The sequence below is a fragment of the Magnolia sinica genome, chromosome 3 (genome assembly GCF_029962835.1).
Source record: "Magnolia sinica isolate HGM2019 chromosome 3, MsV1, whole genome shotgun sequence".
NCBI classification, from domain to species: Eukaryota; Viridiplantae; Streptophyta; class Magnoliopsida; order Magnoliales; family Magnoliaceae; genus Magnolia; species Magnolia sinica.
Window position 1 is genome coordinate 76,272,492 of NC_080575.1, and position 22,608 is coordinate 76,295,099.

General features: G+C 40.7%; 1 protein-coding gene across 1 annotated transcript in view; it reads left to right on the plus strand.

The window, feature by feature from the left end:
• Window positions 1-883: 883 nt before the first annotated feature.
• The window catches only part of LOC131240035 (uncharacterized protein At3g49140), a 67,012-nt gene continuing 45,287 nt past the window's right edge, over window positions 884-22,608 (plus strand). The window contains exons 1-7 of the mRNA XM_058238043.1: window positions 884-1,068; window positions 1,465-1,588; window positions 2,518-2,746; window positions 5,616-5,718; window positions 5,828-5,892; window positions 6,004-6,090; window positions 6,203-6,301. Coding sequence (XP_058094026.1) covers window positions 1,017-1,068; window positions 1,465-1,588; window positions 2,518-2,746; window positions 5,616-5,718; window positions 5,828-5,892; window positions 6,004-6,090; window positions 6,203-6,301 — 759 coding nt within the window. The 5' untranslated portion in view covers window positions 884-1,016. The remainder of the gene's footprint in view (window positions 1,069-1,464; window positions 1,589-2,517; window positions 2,747-5,615; window positions 5,719-5,827; window positions 5,893-6,003; window positions 6,091-6,202; window positions 6,302-22,608) is intronic.

Sequence of the window (22,608 nt, forward strand, 5' to 3'; positions counted from 1 at the left end):
AAGGTTTTTTGGTCCCACTCGACCAATCGAGCAAGTCACTCGACCAATTGACTTATCTTCTCGACCTCTTCGTGAGGTTCGGGTAGGGTCTTAATTATAGATTTCACTGAATCTTGATAAATTTTAAATATGAGCCTTCATATGTTATCGCCCACATCAACTGAGTATATAATATTTTATGTTTACAAAAGCCGTATACTATATGATTTACTGAGTATTCAAATGGTGTCACGGAAAAAATTGAAGTAAATTTCAGTTCTATATCTATCACCACACATGCATTGTTGGACTTAGCAAAAAAGTTCGAACCAGCCCAAGCCATCCAGGGCATGGATCACATGTCAGAATCAATAGATCAGCATTCCCGATAGTTTACATAACATATTGTTTTTGTATCTCCAAATACTAATCGAAACTCATTCAAGAGCTGGTATGCACGTGACACTCGCTTATACGGTCACGTGCTCTGCACGTGCTTTATCAGCCTTCAGTCGCCATGGTGATAAATCCGGTAATCGGAAAGTTCTCGGGAGGTTTTAATATGTGACGTTTTGTCGTCATAATATCAGCAAAATCGCCCTAAAATTAATTAAAAATAATTTAAAAATATTAATTTAATAAAAAATAATTATTTTAACTTCTAAAATATTTTACATTAAAGGACACGATAATTTCGGGATGAAATTGTGAGAAATAAACAGCCTATGATATTTTATTATCTTGATATATCGCGATATTTTTAAAATCTTGGCGATACTTCGGTCGTTTTCCGCACTCTCCGCCAAGAACACTCACGTGAGAATCACGTGTTCGGAGTCCTGGGGAAGGTGCCAAAGCCCTGCTGCTGGGATTTGCAGCAGCTTTCGTTCATCAACCTTAAAACCAGGAGAAAGACTGCGAGTCCCAGCTCTTTTAGACTCAGATACGCAGAGAGAGAGAGAGAGAGAGAGAGGACAGACAATAGTGGAAGAAGAAAACCGTCGGATCCTACACACACATCTTTCTCTCTCTCTCTCATGGCGTTTGACCTTGGGACGACGCTGGCACCTCTTCCTTCGATCTTCCGCGGTAAATACCCAAAATACCCCCCTTTTTTTTTTCGAGAAGTAAAATACCCCTCTTCTTTCTCGTGCAGAAAACCCCATTTGCATGCGCTGCATAAATCCCAAATCCAAAGAAAAGAAAGAGAAAAGAAGAAATCTTTTGGTATATTTTCCACGAAACCGATGTCCATTTTTCTGTAGGAAAGACGTTTCCTACTGAAAATCCATTTCCATTTTCTTCTAAAAAAGCAAAATACGCCTGCTTTTGTACTTTCTAAGAAAACCCAACTCCAGTTTTGACAGAATATCCAATTTGATTTTTTTCCCTTGCTATTCATCAGCAGAATCAATGTGGTTTTTTCCTTCCAATTTAATCTGATGGCTGATGTGTCTGTGATCTTTTGGTAAATTTTGTTTTCAGCACCTTCCCACTGCCAATTTTGCCATACGGAAGGGCTTTATTGCTCGATGTCATCTGGGACGGTTACTGGTTTGATCAAACCTCCTTTCAATGCTCGGAGAGCTTCCGATCTTTCTAGCATGAGGTCTCTCTCTCTCTCTCTCTCTCTCTCTCTCTCTCTCTCTCTCCTGATATTCGGACCATATTGGACCCGTATTGGATGATATGGGCTTGTTGGCCGATTACTTTTTTTTTTTTTTGGAAAAATTATTAGGAAAACAGGAGATAATATAAAACACCAGAATCTATTATTATTTTTAATGTTTTTTTAAAACATATATTCAATGGTGCATCAGACTATTCTTTGATAAGGATGCTGTATGCCAGCTTTATCTGATCCAACACCAGTCAGTCATGGTTTGATAGATTAGGGCCCATTATAATGAAATACAACGAAAAATAAGATGGAAAAAAATAATTAAGAAGTGATAGTTCACCACTTCTGATTTTTCCAAAATCGTTCAGTCCACTTCGGTTAATTGAATGTCACTCAAATCTTGTGCTTAGATCCCTAAAATGAGTTTTAAAACTTCCTCTATGGTGGTTTAAATGAAGAAACAAGCAAGAAACTAGAGAAAGGCTGAAATTTTGTTTTGGAAATGGGACCACCTTGGCCGTATCAGCTCCATATTGGAACCAATTCGTCCTGCGTTGGCTCTATACGGGCTGATATATATATATGTGTGTGTGTGTGTGTGTGTGTGTGTGTGTGTGTGTGTGTGTATAATGAACCAGTTCATCCCCATATTGTGTATTAGGGTGGGCCGCTGCATTGTAATGGATATTTAAAACATGCTATTTGGCTCATGGGCTGAACTTATACACGCTTTGGGGTTTTGTACATTTGCCACTCTACTCTATCTATCAACATGACTACTAAGATAGTTTTATTTTGGTCATTTCAACTTTATTGGACTAACTACTGCAGTTGAATTCATTAGTAAATCTAAACAGAACTTTCGATTATTGCTGAATATTCATTCAGACAAGTAAAATATACAATTTTTTGTCTAGCTTTGGATGCAGGAACCCACTTTTTGGAGTGCAATCTAATTGGTTGTCCACAGGACAGGAGAGTTCTCCATTAAAAGTTTGCGTTGCTGCAGATTACTCAGATTCAGTACCCAATTCATCTAATTACATGGGAAATCTGGGCTACCATCCTCTTGAAGAACTAAAAGACTATGATAGAAGCAGGGACAAGATGCTCACAGGCGCTGAAATAGCCAGGACCACCATTGAGGTGATCTGTATGTACAATTAGAAACACATTTATCATAGTTTTTTTTTCCCCTTGTATATAGCCCATTTCCCTTTTCCTATACTGTAACCCTTCCAACGCATGCGTATTTGTAAAATCCTCCAACTCTATACGTGCAAACTAAGCCTTGCATACTTTTTTCCCCTAAGAGAAATAGTGATGCTACTTAGTATTTCCAGGAAAAGATGAAAATGTCCATCATCTCCACACCACCCACCCACTCAAGTGTATGTGTATTTGTTCAAAATCCCCTGGTAGCCGAGAGAGTATTCTTCTTCTTATTCTTGGAGACTGAATGGAGAGGTGAGAGATGACTCAAGATCTGGTAGAAGATTGAATGGGAATTAGAGAGGGAGGTCAATAGAAGTTAGAGAGGGCATTATAGTAGGGCAAAATAACCATTTCCTCTTTCAACAAACTTGAGTTAACTCCAAAGTAATGGAATGGGGCTGTTAGTCTAGTGTTGCAAGAGGGTAGGAGGGCATTTAGGGCCTGTTTGGATGCAGCTACATAAGTAGCTTTTTTGGCCGATGGCAGCCATTAAGTTACTTATTGAAAATAAGTAAGTTTGGTCAAGTATTATTTATAAGTTATTTTTTTTACTGAAAAGCACATCAGCATTTCAGTATTTTTTTGTTGCTTTTTTACTTTTCTCAGCAACTGAAAAGGAGAAATAGGAGAGATGGTACTACCATACTCCAGCTCTACTGGGTCTACTGTATTCTCCCCAATGAGTATTTATAGGATCCTCGACCCAAGGTTTTTCACTATATGCTCAGGTGTTCTGGTCTGATGAGTGGGACCCATATCTGGATAATCTAGATCGTTGGATTGCTGCATCAAACTGCGAGTGGGCCACATCTCAAAACTCTCGCCACCATTCGAACGAATTCTTTCATGTGATCGGGGACGATAGCTGTATTTTATTCTTAATCGTATACCCTATCGAGATTTCTCTGTGTAGAATATTCCATCCCAAGCATTATGCAACATTCCAATGGTCTGGATTGCTGAACCATGTGGCCCACTTGTCACAACTGAGGGCTCGAGTATGGCATTGGGTCGAGGATTACATGTCTAGCTGGTCACATCATGTATGTGTAGTTGAGAGCAGGGGATCAATTATTTCGTCGTCCCACAGACTACCAAACCGGGCGCAGACATAACTACGTGGTGCAAGGACTGTGGGCCCCACCGTGATTTTTGTTTTATCCAGGCCGTCCATCCGTTTTTCCTAAATCATTTTAGGGCATGAGCTCAAAGTTGAAGCACATCCAAATCTCAAGTGGGCCACACCACAGGAAATAGTGGGGATTGAATGCGTACCATTGAAAACTTCTTTGGGCCACATAACTTTTGCATCAAGCCGATATTTATTTTTTACCTTCATCCAGGTCTACGTGACCTTATGATCAGGTTGGATGACAAACAAACATCACTGTGGGCCCTAGGAAGGTTTCAATGGTGGATGTCATCATCGCTGCTGTTCCTATGGTGCGGGCCCTGAAATGAGCTCGTAAAACGGATGGACGGTGTGGACAAAACTCATATCACGGTGGGCGCCACTGTCCATACATGTGGTATTGGATTCATCATGCAATCCGCATCCTACCAAACCTGGCCGGAAATTTAAACCAATGGATGAAAGAAATACCAAAACCCAGTGTAACAACCTTTCTAGCATCCAATACGTGCGCCTACCTATCAATCTAGGCCATCCAAACTCCAATCATCGATTCACCTATGAGATGAGTCATATGTAAGAGCCACAAAATTTTCAATTTACCAATCAGCTGCTTGCCTTTGGATGGTCAGCAATAGCTAACAGTAACAATAAAAAAAACAGTCCAAAGATCTAATAGAAATGCTCATTTACTTGTAAAATCTTTGGGTTGTGGCTCACCCAAGGATCATGGTGTTGGTCTTTGTGCATCATGAAATGGACCTCCCATCAAAGATGTTGGAGGCGACTATACACAAAAGTTTCGGTGTATAGTTTGTGTACGGGACCATTCTGTCTCCGGGGACATTGCCAGCGCCCTCTCCCTTCACATACAGAGATTTGAAATTTTCTTTAAAAAAATTATTTATCAATATGTTATTACCAAACATACTTATCTACTTATTGGCTCATGAGTATGTTGTTTACCAAACATACTTATTTGCGTAATAAGTAGAACCAAGATAAGTTACTTATGTGATAAGTAACTTATCTTAAGTAACTTACAATCCAAACGTGGCCTTATAGATGCGGAAACTACAAGGGGGTTATTTGCAATATTCCTAAAGGTAAGGGGGGTTATATGCAAAAAAAGAAAAACTTTATTATATGATAGTTTGAACTTTGAATTTATCAATGAGATACTATAAACTCCCTCTGATGCATTAGGACCTGTGCTGATGTCCCCATTCTGTACAAGTGGGTCCATTTTTTTGCAATCCAGACCATTAGTATGATGGGCCTTACTGTCGATTACTAGATTGGGGCTTGTAGTCTTCCGGGTTTATAGCCCGTACACACCCAATGTTTGGACCTTTTTGTGAGATTTGCTATATTTCTTGCTCAATCACCTATTTTCAAGATAATGATCGAATGGTTAGTATCCTTCAATATGGAAGTCGTTTGGGACACCCCCCATCAATACTGGGGCCCACCAGGTCAATAGCGTGGATCACCTAACAATGCACCCCACTAGTATAAACTGGACACATCAGAACAGTACATATATATGTCTGTGCATCAGGAGATTTAGGACTCTTTAATTCCTTATTATGAATTTGGGAACAACGATTTGTCCTACTCATTTTTTTTTTTACAATGAATATTATCAGTTTCTTCTTATTGTCTTAGGCTAACAGCAGTGCATTGCTTTTATTCCCGGGGATGGTGCATTCCGAACCTCATGAACAAGCCTCGTGGGCTGAATTTCAATATGTTATTGATGATTTTGGAGGTCAGATTGTGTTGTTAGTGATGTGCTTATGTAGCTTTGCCTTGTAAACCTAACACACCTTTTATAATGATATATATATATATATATATATATTTTTTTTTTTTTTCAGATGTATTTTTTGAAATCTTCGATGATGAAAACATGCTGCTAGATCGTGGAGCCAGCAATCCTGTGGTGAGGAAAGTTTCATGCTAATGTTCTTCCAAAGCATCTACTAAAGTCTGCCATAGTTTAACATACGTGCGAGTGGTATATTGACTATTAAACTGGTTCCATTGCTTTCAGACTGTTTTCATTGGGATGGATTTTCATATAACTGGAGGGAATTCAGACATTTCCAGTAGTTACAGTGCTTATTTTGATAATGAAGAGGTGCACAGCAACTTAATTCTTGGCCCCCGCCCTTTTTTTTTTTCCCCCATTTGGAACTCTTCTGATGGTGATTCTTAGCTAAGTTGCTAATATACACTCCTGACTGTAACAGGTTGCTGATACAGAAGTATCTAGTATTCTGATTGATTGGGGGATGCCAGATACGTTGCGTCGGATCCATCCTAGGTATTTCGCAAAATGTTTGACAAAGGTGATTATTGCTAGAGATGGTTGTCACTTTATGTACTTAAATGAGCCATGTTACATCCTCTTTGCCATGCTATATGACAAATGATTTTGAGATAGCTGACTAAAAGATCAATCAGCCTGAATATAATATATGTTAAAAACCATGCCAGTCTACTGTCATAGAAAGTTCTAGTTAGTTTCAGTAACTGAACGAAGCATACCAACTACCATTAAAAAAAAAACAATAAAAAGATGGACTATACCAAGTGTTAATTAACTACAGTTTGTGTCATTCATATAGAATTATTCGGGAGCAAAATCATAATCAGAGTAGTCATAGTCCTAGCTATTTTGGTTCAGCTTTTCAAATCCATAATTTCTTGGCAAAAGATCAGTGACTAGTGTCTACGTGTAATTATCTAATACATGTTCTTAAGTACTATTATTGGTGTTATTCTTGATAACTACATGTGAAGTACTATACTCAAGAAATTAATTCTCTAGTGAACTTTACGTGCCTCTCTAGGCTTTCCATTATGTATGTGCACACGTGTGTGCATGTTTGTATGCATGCATGTTATTCTAAGCATGCAAAGGGAGAACAGTGGAAGTGCAATGGGAATATAGGAATTATTGGAATTTTCCCAATAGTTTGATCACTGAATGCAACAATCTAGGCATTCCATAGGACTGGAAATAGGAAAGATTGGTGAATCCAAGAATGAGACCTAATGTGATCAAGTAGTTCGGATGGTAATATCATTGAGTAATGAGTGGTTACTGATTTTCATATGAAGCTTTGTTCATCTGAGAAGTTTTGCCAGTTGAGGTTGGTTGGTATATGGCGAAGGTATTCAAAATCGGTTATGTAACGGCCGTTATGTAACTATAACAGTTGTAACCATTACGCGTTACGGGGTTGAAATGGCCGTAACGGCCGTTACAGAAAAAACAGGCCATAACGGTCCTGTAATAGTTTTTTCAAAAAGCAAAAAAGGGCTGTAACGGCTGATACGGGGGCCGTTACGGCCCGTATAATAACAGTGACGGTGGTGGCCGTTACGGCCACCATTACTGTTTTGGAACACCTTGTATATTGCTTAATGTTCTTAGTTAACAAATGTTGGATTGGGTCGACCATGAGTTTGGGGAGGAAGAAGTGAAGTGGTGTTTGAGGTGGGTAATGACAAAGCCACAGGTCTGGACGGGGTTTTCTTTTGGCTCATGTCAAGTCTTTTGAGAGGTAATTAAAGGCAATCTCTTAGAGGCGGTGAAGGAACTTCACTTGAGAGTGAAAATTAGTGGAGGTATTGAGTCCCAACGTTAACCACACAATCCTGAAGAAAGGCTCAAGAAAGATGAAGGATGTATTAATTGCATGAGCAGCTTTAGTAAATTTCCAAGACACTCGAATCCATCTGTCTTGCATAAAGTCATCTCACCATTCTAGGGAACCTTCACTAAGGGCTCGTATGGGAGCTTGTAAATGGAGGTAAATGAATTGGGAAGCTTTCTCAATTGTGTTTGGATGGGAGTAAATCAAATGCATTTGAAATCAAAATATTCTGTTTGGATGGACGTAGTTGGGAGGAATCAAAATGCATTGGAATATTTCAATATATTCATAGAAACATATGTTATATCCCAAATCAACTTTAGTACTGAAATTAGTGTACATATGTGATATTTAACGGAATGATTGTAATAAGACCATTAAAATATATACTTTATCTAAAAATGAGGAAATTTGAGCCCCAGGTTGGCCACAAATGTAAGGATCACAAACAAGTAACTTGCCAACGTTTTTAACTGTCCATTTAGATGGCCAATCTTTGGATGGTTTGGATCATTCTATTGGTGTGATTTTAGTGATGTAGCTAATAATTGAATTATTTTGGAGTATGCTTAGTGTGCCACGTGTACGACGGACATGCATAGCAACATCTTTGTTTACTCATGTGACTTTCCAAGGAAGCTCAAAAAAGCATTTCACTCCTTTTACTTCCAAATCCTCTCTCAAAGACAAGATTTCATTTACAGGTCATTTACTCCCATTTCATTTCATTTACATATATTTACTCGCATCCAAACACACCTCAAATGTCATTTACCTCCATTTATTCCCAACTCCCCCCATTTACCTTCATTTACTTCCATCCAAATGGGCCCTAAAGAAAGACAAATTCTTGATCATGTCCTTCTTGCCAATTGGGGCATCCACTAAAAAGATCAGATTACATGCTTCATTGGTTGGGTTCTAAAGATTAGTGGGAAGAGTGGTTCCAAGCAGTGTTCGAAATATCGATACTATCGGCCGATATATCGGCCGATATTATCGTTATCGCACCACAACGAGACGATACACTCACGATAACCCCTGGAAGATACCAAAAAATCTAAAATCCAGATATCGGCCGATATATCGTCGATATCGCACCAAAAAATCCAAATATCGGCTGATATATCGTCGATATCGCACCAAAAAACCCAAAAATTTGAATTAGAAAAAAAAAAAAGGAAATCGGAGAGTACCTGGCTGTAGCGGCGATCGGAGGTGGGCCATTCGACAGGTAAGTACGATTTTCTTGCCATTTTCTTCTCTTTCTCGGAGATTCCGGCGAAGAATCAGGCCGAATCGATGAACCGTTCCTTCCGGAACGAGATTTGAGGGGTTGCGTGCGTGAAAGATGGATCAGACTGCGTTGATGGGGGTAAAAATGGAGAGGGAAAGTGAAAGAAGGGCGCGGATGGGGAAATCTCAGAAACAATTAGAGGAACGGACGAGTCCATCGCATTAGGGTTCGGAAAGTAAAAGAGGGAGAGTGAAAGAGGGAAAGCGAAAGAAGGATATTTCGTTTGTATCGCGCCGTCCATCGTTTGCATCGCGGCATCTTATTAGGGTCTCAGTAAACTCACTCGGGCCCACCTTTAATGTATGTGGTCCATCCACGCCGTCCATCGGCTTTTCCATATTATTTTAACGGTTGAGCCCAAAATTTAATCATACCCAAAGATCGAGTGGACCATACCATAGGAAATAGTTGGAATAATGATTTCCACCGTTGAAACCTTTTTAGGGCCCACAGTCATGTTTACATGTCATCCATACCGTTAATAACGTCATTCTTACTAGGATGAATTGAAAACACAAACATTAGCATGATTCAAAACTTCTGTTGGCCCACGAATATTTCAACTGTGGACGTTCAATTATCCCGTTTTCGGCCCACTTAAGTATTGGATACGGTTCATTTTTGGCCTCATATCCTAAAATGCACTCACGAAACGGACGGACGGAGAGGATTTCTCACAAACATCACAGTGGACCCCACCTGGGTTCCCAGCGCAGGAACTTCTTCCGGAAGGCTTTCGCAGGACATCTGTGTCCGAAACGGATTGGCTACTCCCACGAGCACCAGCCAATGGCTGGTGGTTGGTGCTTTGTGGGCCCCACCATGATGTATGTGTTTCATCATTTCTGTCCACCTATTTTTATAGATCATTTTATGTTATGAGAGAAAAAATGAGGTATATCGAAATATAATCTGGACCACATTAAAGAAACAGTGTTGAATGAATGTTGACCATTTAAAATGTTTTGGGAGCCATAAAAGCTTTGGCTTAAGCTGATATTTATTTTTTCCCTTCATCTGGGTCTTTATGATCCAATCAACAGATTGGATGTCAAAAAAACAGCGCAGTGGGCTTTAGGAGGATTTAAATGGTGGATATCCAATCATTATTGTTTTCCTGTGGTGTGGTGCACCTTAGAATTATATCCCTATAATTATTTTTATTAAATCCTAAAATGATCCGTAAAAATGGATGAACGGAATGGATGAAACGAATACATTATGTTGGGGCCCACATAGCACCGACCGTGCATGGCTGGTGTGAGGGAGTTCACCCGCGTAGGACACGGATTAGATACTAACATTTGCACAGCCAGACTGGCTACTGAATTGACGTCACCAAGTTTTGCGGGGCCCACCATGATGTATGTGTTTTATCTACACCGTCCTTCCATTTGGCTAGATAATTTTAAGGCATGAGACAAATAATGAGTCAGATCCATATATGGAGTGGACCCCACCATAGAAAACAGTGGGGAGAGGGACGCCCACCGTCCATCTATTTCTCAAATTTTACTTCTTCAGCTCTTCTTTTGCTTTTCAATAAATTGGTTGTGTTTTCATACATGACTATGATATATTTATAAATATCATGCATCCAATTTAAATATAGTTGCATTAGTTCAGTTAAACATCGCATAGTTTAGGACCCTACACAAAGGAAACTTATTATGTGCATATTTTTTTTGAGATGTTATGATTTAAAAGTGTGTATTAAGGGCTTTTTTAACAATATCCAAAGTTTCATTAAAAAATTCAACCATTTTCTCAATGTTTCCCCATGTTTTCCAAAAAGTGCGATAAACTATGCGATACAAACGATATATCCCATGCGATAACCGATACATATCTGTATCCCAAGGGTGCGATACATAGTGCGATACCGATATTTCAAACACTGGTTCCAAGAGACTGCTTCTTTCTTAATTCTCTTGAATGGCTCTCTTATTGGGTATTTCAAAGATGAGGGCTAAGGAAAGTTGCCACCCAAATTCCTGTTCCTCTTTACCACAGAAGCGGAGTTTGGTATACTTAAATGATCTAGGTTGGGAAATACTCCAGTTTCCATCTAGCATCTCCAATTTGCAAAAGAAACCCCTTGTAATGCTTTGTGTGTTCAAGTGACCTAAAAGGGAATTCTTCAGTGGTATTGAAACCATGGTTTGACAACCTGTCAAAGTCCTACCAACTTGCCTGAGTTGACTCAGTTTCGTTCAAGACCAAGACGGCTTGGCACCACGAGTCTCGAAAATGTGGGGTGACTTATGATCGATTGGTGACTTGCTGCTGACTCTCCCCATGCAGACAAGTTAGAGCAAGTTGACTCACGCTACTTGTCGTCTTCAAACCCATTTTTTTTTTTTTTTCCAACTTCTCTTTCCCTTTTTCGTATTTTTTGCCAAACTTGAGATCCAAGATTACAACAATATTTTGGAGACTCCATTTTTGCAAGAAATTGAAGAGAACAACAACCTATTGCTGGATATAAGTGGAGGTCTTCTTTATGCGTTGTTTTGTTTGTTAGAAATTGCTACCTAAGTGTAGTTGTGTAGATCCATACACATCCATTGATTTCATGTTGAAATCTCAACCTGAACCCAACCCTACTTCAAATCAGTTTCGAGTTTTGCAAGCCTAACCCAACCAGAGTACCTTGACAACCTGACCCGAACTTGGGTTGGGTCAGTCGGGTTCAGGTTGACCCAAACTGAAGTTGCAGCCTAGGTTTGAAACCCCACTTTAAAGATAGCAAGTGTTGTGGGTCGAATCCCCGAGTCAGTCTGTCCACACTCATGGTATCTAATTGTCTTGATCTTGACCAAACGGAGTCGAGTTAGGCGAGTCGGATACAATTCAGACAATCGTCAAACCATGCCTACTTGCGGTCTTGTTTAGGACAAGTTGGTGTCCCCCACCTTTTGCTATAGAGTTTTTGCTAGTAAGATACCTTGGACCATCTTCAATGCCAATGACACTTGTCTCCCTTTTATTTGCTTCACGTGCTTGGTCACAGAAGAGGGATTGGATCATCTCTGTGCATTCTGATATGGTGTGCTTCATTTGGGGCGGATCTCTAAAGTTGTTGTTCTTATATGTCTAAAGGTACGGCTGCTGATATATTTAAAAGCTGGAATACTGGGCCGTTTATGCCTAGTGGAGAAGTACTATGGCTATTGTTACCACTAGGAATAGTTTGAAAGGAGAGAAATAACCATAACTTCGAGAACAAGGAAAGAACCAAGCAGGATCATTTTATCGAAACGGTTGCATGGATTTGAATATCGCTATCATATCAGCCGTATTGTAACTGTATTGCCACAGTACGATATGCGATATGCGTCGGTATCGGTCTGTCTTAAAAAAGTACCGTATTGGTTCCCCCCTTCTCCTTTCAAATTTCTTTAGCTCAGGGATTGTTCCATGCCCATTTCTGATTAGATCTACAGCTGTTTTGAAGATCAAAACAAGATTTTTAAGCTTCAATCGAAGGATCGAATGTTTGTTGCCCAATTTAGAGAAAATAAAAAAGTTAAAAAACCTTTTTATTTTATTTTATTATCGTTGTAATCATGTAGAATCAGGGCCTTAATATCAAATTGATCAAATATGCTTGATTTGGGGATTTTTGTATTTTTATTTTTTATTTACGTTTGTATGTTTTGAAAATTTTAGATTTTTTAAAACTAATTGTTGTAATGATGCATGAAGAATGTTTTAATACTGTAGATCTGCAGATTTCATAGATGCGTTGCTTATATATATATTTGTATTTTTGGGCCATTTTCTAGGCATTTTCTGAAATTTTTATTTTTATTTCTCCAAAATAAGTTTAGGGAAATAAATCAAATGTTAGATCTTGGTGAATCTATGCTTTTTTCCAACATCTATCTACCACTGCTGTTGGATTTTAATTTATTTTTGTATTCTCTGGCCATTCTTGAATTTTTTCTGTTTTCATTTTCCAAAATTTCTTTGGGGGAATGGTATATTTATGTTGTTTAAACATGTATCTAAGTTCTTCGAGCATAGATTTACATTTTATATGCTGTAATTTTATTTTTAACGTATTTTCGCCCATTTCATACTTTTTATTATTATTTTATTTCAAAAAATCAGATTGGGCAAATGAAAATTATTATTGTTAGAACATAGTTCTTTGTTATTTGAACATAGATTTGCCATCTATGAGCTGCAATTTTGTTTTTTTATCCATTTATTACAAATTTCCTGACGTTTTTATATGTTTTCAAAAATCAAAGGCAAATGAACATGTGGATGAAATGGTAGATGAATACATTCATTTTTACTTCTTTTATTAAATCTTTTTTTTTTTTTTTTTTTTTTTTGTAATTTTATTTGCTTTTTTATTTTTATTGAAGTTGGATGTTATGATCAATGTATTTATTGTTTTTTTTTTTTTTGGTTGAATGTTAGTTGTTTTGTGAGTGTGAAATTCAGAAAGTGGGGGAGGGGGGGATGCATTCCTCTTTTTTTTATTAGTAAGTTTGAGAAAATTACACTCGTGGTGTCCATATACATCCAACCCATATCCATATACATACATTTAGAATCTTTAACACTCCCCTGCAAGCTGGAGCATAGATGTTGATTATGCTAGCTTGATACTGAGAAAAGAAAACTGAGTACGAGGTAACGACTTGTTGAAATTGTTTGCAAGCTGAGACTCTTGCACATGCTTTGTGGCGTTATCCTTGGATGCGACTTTTTCTCGGATGAACTGGCAGTCAACCTCCATGCGCTTCGTTTGTTCATAAAATATTGGATTGCTAGCCATGCGGGTTGCTGCTTGATTGTCATAGTACACCATCATGGTTTCTTCATTAAACAAGCAAAGCTCCTGGAGAAGAGACAACACTCGTGGGAATTCACAAATACGATGTCCCATGGCCGTGTACCTGGCCTCTACACTTGAACATGCAACAACACTTTGCTTTTTACTCTTCTAGGTGACTAAGTTTACTCCAACTAAGGTTCAATACCAGGATATGGATTTCTTGTCTCTCATAGAACCAACACAATTTACATTAGCATAAGCCTCGACTCTTAGATGTTCGTGAGAACAACAGATCAGCCCGTCCTAGAGCTCCTTTGAAGTAGTGAATAATACATAGAACTGAATCTTAATGTTGTATTCTCGATTGATGAATAAACCGGCTCACTAGTCCGACTGCGAATGAAATGTCTGATAGAGTAAAGTTAGGTAAATGAGCTTCCCAACTAGTTTTCTATACCTCTTTGGGTCATCAAATAGCTCCCCTTGATCATTTGACAATTTATTACTAGGATCTAGTGGTGGATCACTTGGCTTGCATTCTAACATTCCATTTTCTAAACAGCGAGGGCTTAATGTCTTCAATTAGAAAATGGGAGTACACACATGTGTGTGCGCGCGCGCGCTCGGGGGACGTCTGGTATCGTTTCACCAATATCCCCACATAGCTTTGTAATCTTGAATTTTTGCTTGCAATTGGCTCTTGCATCGGTGAAGTTCTTCAATTCGATCCAGCCCCCTGAGAGCCTGTGAAGCACGTGTCGCCTACCCTTTCGCATGACCCGAGCGTGGCTGTTGAGTCGGCCTCTGGTGTGAATGATTAGAATCCTCTCCTCCCTTCGCTCATGCCGGAGCTTCCCATGCTTGTGAAGATCCCCATCGCAGATCCAACGCTAGAGCCAGGTCGCCAAATCTACTCATCTCAAACCCCTCAAGTACGCCATGTCTCAAAGGCATTAACTGCGATGTGACGGACAAGACGATTTTGAGAAGCATTTATTGCCTTAAGTAGCCTTGAGCCGACCCTGTCAGTGCCTTTTCATCTTCTCTTGGCAGTCGTCCTTCAATGTGCAGTGCTCCTCATACGATGCTTGACAACTGTGCGGCATCGAGCTGTGCTCTCTATTCCTCTCTAATGCAGGGGCATTTTCACATCGGGCTCTAGTGGGGTAGCCTGTGCAATGCAGGGGCACACTCGAGGTGGGCGGCCCGTGTGAGGCGGGTGGCTCATGTGAGGCGGTACCCATGTGATGTGGGGCTCATGAGGGGGGTTTGGCCAAGGTCCTATCCCATGGGATGTGGGGCCTGGGCTATCAGATAAAGGGATTAATTTGCCATGCTCTATCAGTTCGAACTTTTAGAGCAAGTGGTTAATTGGCTTGCATCACTCTCCTATACGTGGCACTTCCTTTCGACTTGTTATTGGTCTCGAAATCGGCTCATCCAAGGACCCTAATATCCTCTTGTCACTCCTCTAGGTGTTGATGTCAATGTCTTCCATGCCTTTGCCTCTAAAGATTGGAGATCGACATGTGGTCTGACCTTTCTCCCATCAGAGCCATCTGCCTCTTCTTCTGTTTTTGACTAAGATGGCTAGGTAATGATGACATAAATAATCCTCGGAATAAGGAAGGGGGTAAATGGGTTCAGGTAAATAGGGGAAAACCCAAATAGTCAGACGAATAGGGTTGATAGCTATCCAACTCTATTTGTCAAAGGATTCTCGGAAGGATGGTTACCCATCAATTTTTCAAAGAGTCCTTGGGAGAGTCGGAGTGGTAATGGATGTTGTATTGCCCAGAAATAGGATTGATGGAGCTATCAGGGGTTTCGCTCTGGTAAGAATGAGCTCCGTATCAGAGTTATTGAGAGCAATTAAAGAGCTCAATGGTGAAAGCTTTGGGGGGATGAAATTATTGGTTCAGAAAGCAAGATTTGGGCCGGAGCAAAGACACTTACGGAAATCATACATAGATCCTCGTCCTCCGATTTCAGATTAGAAGACTCAACGTCGTCCTTTGCGATCTATGGGTCTTAAATCCTTCAGAGAAGCCCTTTTAGATTCCGGCTCACCTCCAATCAGTAATGAGTCGAACGGAGTTGGAAGGAGAAGGGATCAGGAGGGGGATGATCCAATCCTTATAGATCCAGATACCTTGAATAAATCCAAAGCTGCTATAAAAAATTCGATGGTTGCGATTACCAAAGGAGGAGCATCGATCCCCTAGGTCAGGAGCTGGATTATGGAATGTTGTGGTCTTCCCCCAACAACATACTCCATCAAACCAATCGGGTTCAACGAACTATGGATCGACCCAAGTCCAAATATTAATTCTGATCTTTTAATAATGACAGGTGCTTCGCACAGAGACGGCCCAGTTCTTAATATTCAAATGTGGGATGAATTTTTGGCATTTGGGTTTGAAAATGTTTGGGTTTTGATCTGGTTGGTTCCTTTAGAACTGTGGAACGACGATTTCTTTCTGAAGATTTCATCTCGGCCAGGAGATCTAATTGAATTGAATCTCAAAACGAAGCTCGGTGAGGAGATGGGAGTGATTAGGGTGCAGATTAGGAAAAAGAAAGGCATTCCTCTACCAAGATGCATACAGGTGATGGCTGACGATAGAACAGTGATGCTTCCGATCCAGCAAGAGGCTAAAAACGAACCCATCCCAAGATGGGGCGATTTATGGAGGGTTAGAGAGTCGGTGACTCCGGCGGATATGGGAATGAAAACCAGAGAAAAGGAAGAAGGTGCACAATAGACATACTCTGCAGAGACACGGAACTAGCGGTTTACACCTAATTCATACGACACAGGATCACCATATCCCTCGAACACCACGTGGCATCCATCAGAACCAGTTACGGGACAGATGGCGATCGCAGATCAACCCCGTCATTTTTGAGGTTTAGATACTCCAGTGTGTGAAACGTGTCACTCGACGATGCATTTGATGATTCCCTCAATGCACGCGTGGATGGTTGAGAATCCTCATGTGGTCTCCTCAACTTTTCGGACGAAAAAATTGACATTCCTTAGCCTCGGGGACAGAGGTGTTGACAGTTCCGAGGCTCGAAAGGCGAAAAGTCGCCACGATCTACCATCTCACCCCGAACCTCCTCGTTCGGATTACCCAAACCTCTAGCCTTTTTAACCTAAACCTTTCCCTATTCCCCGATCCTAATCTCGACCATTAATTGATTCCCAAGCCTATCCCTCTACCAGATTCTAAACCTACCCCTCTTCCAAACGCCTAATACATCGATCTTTCCAGCAAGCCCACTCAGTCCCAAGCCCTGATTGATGAAGGGGGTTGCGATGTTAGACGCGACCCTTCTTCATTGTTAGATTGCGATAACTCTTTCTCCCAAATCCAATATGCAGTCGGAGGATTTCATAGAGCATGCGCTCATCCTGCTATTCTAAGAAGATGCCGGGATATGTATCATAGAGGCAAAGCCGTTACAGATGTGGGCTGGGACTTCTTTCGAAGACATGGGGAAAGAATAGCTGGCGAGATTGCACAACGATGATCAAAGGGAGCAGCTACTCAGTACCATTTAGAAGAAAAGATGGATTAGGGATGCTATGGGTCATATTGGAAGAACTATTGGCCTTACCTTTGGGGATCAGCCTGAAGATTTTCTGGCTTTATTCCACTGCATCGAGTCCCGCGGTCGCCCTCTGCCATCTCCCAAATCTCCTAGAGCTCCTCAGTCAAGGAAAGGTAAAAGTAGGGAATTGCAGAGTCTTTCATCTTTCCCCATTAGGGAGTCTTTTAGAAGGGCCACAGGTAGATCAAGGGGCAGATCAGTTTCCTAAATGAAAGTTTTATCATGGAATGTCAGAGGAGTGGGGTCCAGATAGAAGAGAAGCCTTATTAAAGACATGTAACAGAAGCAAGGCAGATATTGTTTTCATGTAGGAAACAAAGATTCACAGCTTTAATAATTTTCTTGTGGGCTCTCTTTGGAAAGATAAAGATGTGTCTTGGGTGGTTTCAGACGCTATAGGCAGCGCTGGAGGTATTCTTGTCGCTTGGAATCCATCGATTTGGACTCTCGAAAGAAGCTAGTCCGGTATTTTCTTGGTTTTGGTAGTTTTGTTCGAGGTTAGCTCTTAAGACAATTCTCTTCACTTCGGTTTACGGTCCCAATCTAGCTGATAGTAGGCAAGCCTTTTGGGAGGAACTCTCTACTGCTAGAGAGAATTTCAGAGGGTTGTGGTGTTTAAGAGGGGATTTCAATATTATCCGATATTCGGAGGAAAAATCTTCGAGGGGTAGAGTCTCTGCAACAATGTGTCTCTTCTCCGAATGGATTGATGATCACAAATTGGTGGATCTTCCATTGCAAGGAGCCAGTTATACCTAGTCAAATGAAAGGGCTCGTCCCATCCTCGCTAGGCTAGACAGATTTTTAGTCTCGACAGACTGGCTGGAATGCTTCCCGCTTGTTTCCCAATCCCTCCTTCCCAGGCCCACCTCAGATCACAGTCCAGTGATCCTTTCCATTGACGATGATAACTGGGGCCCGAAACCATTCAGATTTGAGATCGCCTTGTTGAGGTTAGAAGGCTTTAAGCAGATGGTTAAAGATTGGTGGGAAGGTTTTGTTGCTAATGGCTACGCGGGGTTCAAAATCTGCAAAAAACTTGCTCTTTTAAAAGAAAAGATTAAAGAGTGGAAGATATCGGATCTTCGAAAAAGGGACTCGGATACCAGGGCCATTCTGGAGGAGCTTCAGGTGATCGATGCAAAAGCTGAAGTTAATCCAATTTCAAAAGAAGTCTGGAAAAGAAGAATAGAGCTTATTCAAAGTTATTCAGCTAGAGTTCTGTTAGACGAATTGGTTTGGAAACAAAAATCTCGTTGCAGATGGATTAGGGAAGGTGATAAAAATACGAAATATTTCCACTCCATTGCTAGTGCTCGTGCCAGAGCTAACAAGATTAGTAGCTTATCTATTAATGGGACATGTACAGAAGATAAGGAAGCCATCTCTGATGCAGCGGTTTCTTACTTCAGCAACCTCTTCCTCAAAGAAGAATGGGTCAGACCAAGACTTGATTATCTCCATTTTGATTCCATTTCAGAAGAAGAAGCTTCCTCTCTTGAAGCAAAATTTTCGTTTGACGAAGTCAAGATGGCAATTGATGCGTTGGGAGGAGATAAAGCCCCGCGGCCAGACGGATTCCCGATTCTCTTTTTCCAGTTCTTTTGGGATATTATTCAGGGAGATATTATGGCTTCCGTCGATGAATTTCATGTTAGAGGTCGTCTCTCAAAACAGCTTGGAGCTTCATTCCTATTTCTCATTCCAAAATCTTCAAGAGCAATCTCCATGCAGAATTTCAGACCGATCAGCCTTCTGGGTGGCCCTTCCAGATTATGTGGGGTTATGGGAAAGATTATCTCCGACAATTAGAGTGCCTTCATTTCGGCTAGACAAATCATTGATAGTGCTTTAATCGCATATGAATGTCACGATTCCAGCCATAAGTCAGGAGTCCAAAATATTCTTTGCAAGCTCGACTTGGAAGAAGCTTATGACTTTGTAGATTGGGATTTCCTCCATTACATGATGTCGCGGATGGGCTTCGGGGCTAAATGGTGTGCTTGGATTAAGGAATGTGTCAGTTCCGCTTTCTTCTCAGTCCTCAATGGCTCTCCCAAAGGTTTTTTCGGCAGTTCAAGGGGTTTGCGTCAAGGAGACCCCCTCCCTCCTTTCCTGTTTCTCATAGTAGGGGAAGCTCTTTCCAGAATGCTGTCTAAAGGTAGGATGCAGGTATCATTTTTGGTTGCTATATCAGTGGTCTGGACTCTCCAATTTCACACATCTAATTTGCAGATGATATTCTTCTTTTCTGCAAAGCCAATCAGGACAAAATCAACAATCTTTGCACGATCATTCAGTGTTTTGAAGTGGTTTCGGGGCTCAAAGTTAACTTAGCCAAGTCTAAGATGTTCGGGGTGAACATGGAAGTAGCTGAGTTAATCCAGTTTGCAGAGATCTTCAATTGTTCTTTGGGTAGTCTGTCGACAACTTTTGTTGGTCTCCCATTATGTATGGGGAAACCTCCAAAATTTCTATGGGATAAAGTATTTAGACAGATTCGAATTTTATTTGGTGAGATGGCAATGCAAATATCTGTCTTTAGGCGGTCGTATTACTCTCATCAAAGCGACCCTCTCCAATCTTCCGTTATACTTTATGTCCCTTTTTTAAATGTCCAGGTAGGGTCTTAGACTGGCTTGAAAAATTAAGGCGAGATTTTCTGTGGCAGGGTAATGAGAAAAAGAAGAAATATTATCTCTTGGATTGGAAAAAGGTCTGTTAGCAGGTGCAGCATGGGGGAGTAGGTATCGGATCTCTCAGAAGCATGAACCAGGCACTATTAGGCAAATGGATGTGGAGACTGGGTACGGAAGATGGGAACTCATGGAATTGATTGATTAAAAAGAAATATGGGATTTCAGCAGGAGGATGGTGGACTAAGGACTCCTCGGCCTATAGAGCTTCTGCCCTATGGAGAGGTGTATTAGCTACGAAGCAGGAGGTTTTGAAAGGCATTGTTTTCTCTGTAGGTATAGGAGACAAAATTTCCTTTTGGGAAGACATTTGGATGGGAGAAACAGCCCTTAAAGAGAAGTTCCCGAACATATATCGTTTGGCTCCAAACCAGTCCATCTCCGTAGCAAACAATTATCATATGCAAGGGACTGATATTATTTGGATTCTGCCTTGCAGAAGGAATCTATATGATTGGGAAATTCAAGAATATGCTTCTCTTCTTAGTTGTATTAGCATGGGCAAACCTGATCAGTCTTCTGCTAATTCATTGCAGTGGAGATTAGACAAATAAGGTATTTTATCAGTTAAATCTCTCTATAACTCCATTTCCAAATCGAGTGCTGTTCCAGAAGAGATCTTCACTGATAAAGTTTGGAAATACAAGCTGCCCCCAAAGATCGTTGCGTTCATTTGGCTGGTTGGAAAGGAGAAGGTGCTGACAGTTGACAATTTGCGAAAAAAAGGAATGACGATCATGAATATTTGCCTCTGCTGTATGGGAAATGCTGAATCTATTAATCACTTATTCATACACTGCCCCTTCCTCAATCAGATCTGGCCGATTGTGTTTACTTGGTTCGATCTATCTTGGTCTCTTCCTCAATCGACGGGAAAACTGTTAAAAGCGTGGCATGGTGTGTCCTTCGGAAAGCAGAAAACTATCGTGTGGAGAATGGTTCTCTTGGCAGTTTGGAAAGAAAGAAATGATAGGTGTTTCAAGGGTGTTTCCAATTCGGTGGGATTCGTAGTGTCCAGAATTCACTATTATATCACTGAATGGGCTGTCTTTAATCATTCCTCAGCGTGTAATCTGTCCTCTGTTGGAGAGTAATTTTCCCGCTATCTCAGTGGGTTCTTTCTCGCCTGTTTTCCTTTTTCTATTTTAATGAAAGTGAATGTTATCTCTCAGAAAAAATGATGACGTTGTTGGAGGCGACGTGTCATCCTCCTACGCCACATCTCAGTCTTTGAAAGAGACATGATGGGGACATCATGCGCACACGCACACCCCCCACCCAACACACGTACTCAAGGAGGAGGAAGGCCTCACTATCGATCTGGATCGACGACGACATCTGTGGAGTACCTTTTAGTTAGGGGGTCGTGCTATGGAGCATTGGAGTGGACTCGATCATCATAGGGATTCCACCATTGGATCTCATGATCGTGACCCACTACCCTAGATGATCTAGGGTTTTGAGTTTTGGTTATTATCGTTATTAGAAACATCATGAATGGTTTTGATTGCGTTGATTAGTTGTTATTTTTGTTACTTCAGCTCTTAAGTAATAGTGTGCGCACGTGGCATGGCTTTTGAGGTTTAGGGTTTTCGTATAAATAGGCAACCCCTTGTAGGTTTTTTTTTTTTAATTTTTATTGAAGATAATGAATAAAATTCAGCGTTTTTCTGCTTCTCTAATTCTTTGAGTCGTGGAATTCTAATTGGGTGCGAAGCCCTCCCTTCTTCGAAGGGCTAACTACCGTGGTGCAAAGCCATCGCAAATCACCTCCACCTCCTACCCTCAATATCGATCATCTCCCACAGCCATCCTATTATCAAATCCACCCCCTTTTGCAGCTGATCCTTCCTCTAAAGCAGATTTGCAGAATCAGGCCCTCCAGGAGGGCTGAAACTTCGGCGGAGCACCGTGCACAGACTGGACGCTCGATCGGCTTGAAACTTGGTGTGTGGGTGGTCCACCCTTGGCCGACCAACCCCAAGCTGTCCTTTTATGGGTTCGTGGGCCCCACACACGTGTAGGCAGGATCCCACACACGTGCGTCTGGACCCGATCGCTGTCCACACGTGTGGACTACCTCTGGTTTGTCTCTCTCCTCTAATCCTCTCATCTCTCGCCTTAAATCCCTAACCCTAACCCTAGATAATCTTAAATTCCAAGTTCTATTCCACTTTTGCAAACCCTAGACTTTCCCGAATTGAAACATGTTAATCCCTTGGATTGAGGAATAATCCTTTGCAAGAGTGGATGAATCTACTCTCTTTTGAGCATTGTTTAGTCTATAATTTTTCATTGATTTAGCCCTAACATGTGTAGGCTTGGACCCTCGTAGATTCCCCTTGTTGAATGCTTGATCTTATGTGGGATGTGGAATTTTTGTGATTGTTTCTAAATTAGTATGATCTAAAGCCTGAAATCTTACATATCATGTTTAACTTTCATGTCTTGCATCAAATTTGGTATTAGAGCTTAGGGTTTCATAGGGGAATGCATTGCATGTTTAGGGTTTAGTCTATTCACGTCTATTTTGCATCAAGTCTCATCATATAAGGTTGTTTAGGATCCATCATTCGCAACATGGACT